Genomic DNA, 5326 nt, shown 5'->3' on the forward strand with positions numbered 1-5326 from the left:
TGATCATCCAGATCACACTTCCTCAGTTTGCCGCGAGGCTACCCTCTTTCAGTTTAAAGCTGTTACCCCTTGTCCTGTCGCTAGGCTTCCTGATCAAGAGTGCCTCCCCATCTCTTCGGTAGACTCCCTTCAGGTACTGGAAGGCTGCTATAAGGTCTCCCTGGAGCCTTCTCTTCTCCAGGCTGAACAACCCCAACTCTCTCAGCCTGTCCTCATATGGGAGGTGCTCCAGACCTGTGATCATTTTTGTGGCTCTCCTCTGGACCTGCTCCAACAAGTCCATGTTCTTCTTATGTGCTGAGGACCACAGAGCTGGACACAATACTCCAGGTGGGGTCTCACAAGAGCAGAGTAGGGAGGGAGAATCACCTCCCTTGGCCTGCTGGCCACACTTCTTTTGATGCAGCCCAGGACACAGTAGGCTTTCTGGGCAGCAAGTGCGCATTGCTGGCTCATGTTAAGCTTCTCATCTACCAGCACCCCCAAGTCCTTTTCCTCAGTTCTGCTCTCAATCCACTCTCCTCCCATCCTGTATTTGTGCTTGGGATTGCCTCGACCCACGTGCAGGACCTTGCACTTGGCCTTTTTGAACTTCATGAGGTTTGCACAGGCCCACCTCTCAAGCCTGTCAAGGTTCCTCTGGATGGCATCCCTTCCCTCCAGCATGTCAACCAGTCCACACAGCATGGTGTCATCAGCAGACTTGCTGAGGGTGTACTCAATCTCACCATCCATGTCGCTGACAAAGATGTTAAACCACATCGGCCCCAGTACCGATCCCTGCAGAACATCACTTTGTCACTGGTCTCCACTTGGACACTGAGCAGTTGACCACAACTCTCTGGGTGCAACCATCCAGGCAATTCCTTATCCACTCTGTGGTCCTTCCGTCAAACCCATGTCTCTCCATTTTAGAGACAAGGATGTTGTGTGGGAGAGTGTCAAAGGTTTTGCACAAGTCCGGGTAGATGACGTCAGTTGCTCTTCCCTTATCCACCAATGTTGTAGCCCCATTGTAGAAGGTCACTAAATTTGTCAGGCAAAAGGTCAAAGATTTAAAAAGCTTTTGAAAAGTTCAAATATTTAACATATGATACCTGGAAAAGGCCTATGAGAAAAAAAAAAAAAGGACTTCATTAGAAAAGATAGCTTTTCTCTAGGAGCATCCAAACTGAACTGTCGTTTGGGCACAGGGATTTAATCATTGCTATTAGTAATAACTAAACCTTTACCAAATCTCCATATCTATGTGTTTTACTTCTTACTTTTTCTGATTTGGTGTTTTTATGCACTGTATATTGATTTTGATCAACGGTAGCATGCTGGATTAATCTTACTTCTATTTTTAATACAGTATGCTGATTGCCTCCCAACTGGAACCAGCGTATGCCCGGACAGTTTACCCATGTTTTGATGAACCTGCCATGAAGGCCACATTTAATATCAGAATTGTCCATGACCCAAGCTATGTGGCTCTTTCCAACATGCCTGCTATTGGTAGGTAAACAGCGAGTAGACTTATGGGCTTTTTCCCCCTAAATTACTTTTAAAAGGTGTGTAATTTATCTGTGCAGACTATACCATCTGATACAGCAGTGCTCTGTTGTCCATGTGCTAATGCTTTGAAAATGCCCAGAAAATCTGTGCCTATGAACTTAAAAATTTGGAGGCAGTTATTCATAGTTTATGTGTCTATATGGCAATAATTCCATCCTTTTGTCAGTTGCGATGTGCTCTCTTGTAGTTGATGGAGGCTGCATAGGGTTTGATTCCTGGCATTTACTGCTTAGCCAGTGTGTCTCTCTTACTGAATGACAGCTACTTAAAACAAAACAGTGGCCCCAGTATGCAAAGCCTGTAATTGTGGTATTAAAGGATTCCTTTCATTCTAAGTAGATTTGAAGACATACTTACAACATACAAAAAATTGTTTTACCAGACAGAGACACTGTATCCTCCTGTGTATGTGCAGAATAAGAACGAGAGGACTATAAGGCTATGGAGATGATCTTCCTGTCCCTTGCTGGGATCTCATCTGGGATGTGTGTGGTGTGTAAGATTCCAAACAAAATCCATGAATTAGTATTCCTACAGAAATCTGTTGTATCTCTTGTCTACTTAATGGCTTTTTTTCTGCGGTTCAGGGCCATGAATCTTTACTTTTCACCTAAATAATTTTCAGCAATGAAAAAGAAGTTTTATGAGGTTTGCATGGAAGCTAAGTAACTTAGGAGTTATAATAGATGAGATCTTTGTGAGAATTGCTTGAAGTATTTTCTTCCTCTGACAATCTTGTTCCTATCTCCCTTATTTAGAAGGAAGGTATCTGATTAAGTATTTAATAATTCTTGGACACACAGGGACTATATTTGAATCATAATAGGTTATACATTTTAGAGATATACAGCATGGGATAAATTGTCCACAGTTTGCCCACATCCTAAAATTGACACAGTTTGATATCCTTCCAAGACTTCAGTTAGGGAGCTCAAGAGTGGATTTTTGGTGTTTGCATGGAAGGTCACAACTCTGAGACGTGTCAGTAACAATGAACCTGGCTGCTTGCCTTCAATCAGAAACATAGGAAGTTAGTGCAGAAATACAGCAAATTGAAGAGAGGTGTAAAAAACAATGCAGAGAACACAAAACTGCTTGTTTGCTATGGAACAGCAATGGTTTAAATAGTTCTTTTATATTTTTTCTAGATGTATCTGAAATGAAGGATGAAAACGGAAGCCTATGGACGGTGACCACATTTAACACTTCGCTGAAAATGTCAACTTACTTGACTGCTTTTGTGATTTGTGATTTTGATTATGTCACCAGAACCGAGCGTGGAAATCAGGTAAATACGCAGCTGCATAACACATTATAGCAGTTTACAACAGAAGTTGGCTCTGTGCTGCATCATGTGCTTTAGACGATATCACAGACCATAACTGTGCTTTCCATTCCAAAACTATTTGTTTATGTAGCCAAACTGCTAACATTTATCCTGCAGATACTTCTGCAGAAAGCTTTCCTTTAGGACAGTTGTTTATTGTCCTGGCCTGATCGTTTCATACAATTCCACAAGTAGGTATGGGCTCTGAATGTTAAAGCTTTAGAGGCAGCTACTCTGCAGAAAGTACTGGTCATAATTGAGGGTCTTCTTCTGAGTATTCAGTTTTGCTCCTACATACAATGGCCAAAGCTTCTTGAGGGAACCTGTGAAAAAATATACTCCATTGGCACCAGTTGTTTCACTTTCCTTCTTTTTGCTGAAAGTCAACAGCGGAATGATGTGTCAAGTTGTTCCAAAAAAAACAGTAAACTCAAGCATAAAGCTATTAAGGGTAGCATATACTTGCTGTCTTTAGTGAACAACTGCACAGTGTTCGCTTCATGGTTAATTCACTGTTCTCCTGCTGGGCAGAGGTGGGACAAGGTGAAAGGAAAGTGCAGAGGTGATGTTGGAAGCACTGTGTTAGCTCTTTTTTTAAAGAGTAGACTTGGTAAGTCTGTATTGAGTTTGTGTGGCAGGCTTTTGGTAATGGGGGGGCTACAGGGGCGGCTTCTGTGAGAAGCTGGTAGAAGCTTCCCCCATGTCTGATAGAGCCAAAGCCAGCCAGCTCCAAGACGGACTTGCCACTGGCCAAGGCCGAGCCCATCAGCGATGGTGGTAGTGCCTCAGTGAGAACATATTTAAGAAAGAGAAAAAAACTGCAACAGAAAACTGCACTGGAGAAGAGAAGAGAAGAGAAGAGTGAGAATATGTAAGAGAAACAGCTCTGCAGACACCAAGGTCAGTGCAGAAGGAGGGGAGGAGGTGCTCCAGGCGCCAGAGAAGATATTCGCCTGTAGCCCGTGGTGCAGCCCATGGTGAGGCAGCTGTGCCCCTGCAGCCATGGAGGTCATGGGGGAGCATACACCTGCAACCCAGGGAGGACCCCATGCTGAAGCAGGTGGATGCCTGAAGAAGGCTGTGACCCCATGGAAAGCCCACACTGGAGCAGTCTGTGCCTAAAGGACTGCACCCCATGGAAGGGACCCACGCTGGAGCACTTAATGAAGAACTGCAGCCCGTTGGAGGAGTTCCTGGAGCACTGTCTCCCATGGGAGGGATCCTGTGCTAGAGCAGGGGAAGAAGGTGAGGAAGGAGGATTGGCAGAGACAACGTGTGATGAACTGACTGTAACCCCCATTTCCCGTCCCCTTGAACTGCTGGGAGGGAGGAGGTAGAGAAATTAGGAGTGAAGTTGAGCCCAGGAAGAAGGGAGGGGTGGAGAGAAGGTGTTTTAAGATTTAGGTTTTTTTTTTGTTTCTCATTATCCTACTCTGATTTGATTGGTAATAAATTAAACTAATTTCCTTATGTTGAGTCTGTTTTATCCATGATGGTAATCAGTGAGGGATCTCTCCCTGTCCTTATCTCGACCCACAAGCCTTTCATTGTATTTTCTCTCCCCTGTCCAGCTGAGTAGGGGAGTAATACAGAGGCTTTGGTGGGCACCTGGCATCCAGCCACGGTCAGCCCACCACAATGTCATGCCTGTTGTCCCCTGTACAGAACATGTTGGATGCCTACAGCTCTGACTGTGGTGCCTTTTTCTTGGAGTGATGTGTACTGACAGGAGTCAGCAATGCAAAGCATTCAAACAAGCATTGTGCAGATGGAAGAGGTACTGCTTGTGTTCTGTGGGATAGAAGGGAGAGAGTATTTTGCCCCTTGGTTTCATACAGAGGTGCTCAGTTTATGCCTCCACAGTGTTTGTGTGATCATGTCTGTTTTGTCATTTCTGCTAAGTAATTTACAACCGGAAACACCAGTATTATAACTCAAAGCTTATACTAGGTTTAGGATTTTAAGTCTGCCCATTGTGTTTAGGTTTTGCAAAATGAAGTGATCTGGTCTTTGAATCTCCTCTGAAGCTTCAGATGAAACGAGGAGCTCTGAGATGCAGGATACTCTGCTGACTGAATATACTTTATGTTTTCCCTTGTAAATTAAATCCTGATGCTTCCCAACTGTGCTCTTAGTGTTTGGTTGTGCAGCTCCTTGTGCGACCATATATAGTATTTAGATGCAAGAAATGCGGTGTTTTGAGCTGCTAGGCACCTGTGGGAGGTGAGGGGGGGGTCTCACATCCAGAGATACACGATGGAGGCTTAAACCTTTTCTCTGTCTGCACTATCATATTGGGCAAGCAGCTCTTCAGTACAGTGACAAAGAATCAATGGGAGGACAGTGGTCTGTTTCAGGCTGTGAGAAAGTTCAAAAGGAGAGATGTGTATGTTTGGAGAGAAAATACTCTCTCAACATCCGTTTCTGTCTCTTTAGGGAAAG

At 44.2% G+C, this 5326-nt stretch overlaps 1 protein-coding gene across 1 annotated transcript in view; it reads left to right on the forward strand.

Moving 5' to 3' along the window:
• Window positions 1-968: 968 nt before the first annotated feature.
• The window catches only part of LOC104465077 (aminopeptidase Q), a gene marked incomplete at its 3' end in the record, with an annotated part of 19512 nt that continues 15154 nt past the window's right edge, over window positions 969-5326 (forward strand). Inside the window, exons 1-3 of the mRNA XM_010077985.1 lie at window positions 969-973; window positions 1355-1497; window positions 2706-2845. Of these exons, the coding sequence (XP_010076287.1) occupies window positions 969-973; window positions 1355-1497; window positions 2706-2845 (288 nt within the window). The remainder of the gene's footprint in view (window positions 974-1354; window positions 1498-2705; window positions 2846-5326) is intronic.

Source organism: Pterocles gutturalis, unplaced genomic scaffold, assembly GCF_000699245.1.
Source record: "Pterocles gutturalis isolate BGI_N339 unplaced genomic scaffold, ASM69924v1 scaffold21173, whole genome shotgun sequence".
Classification (NCBI taxonomy): Eukaryota; Metazoa; Chordata; class Aves; order Pterocliformes; family Pteroclidae; genus Pterocles; species Pterocles gutturalis.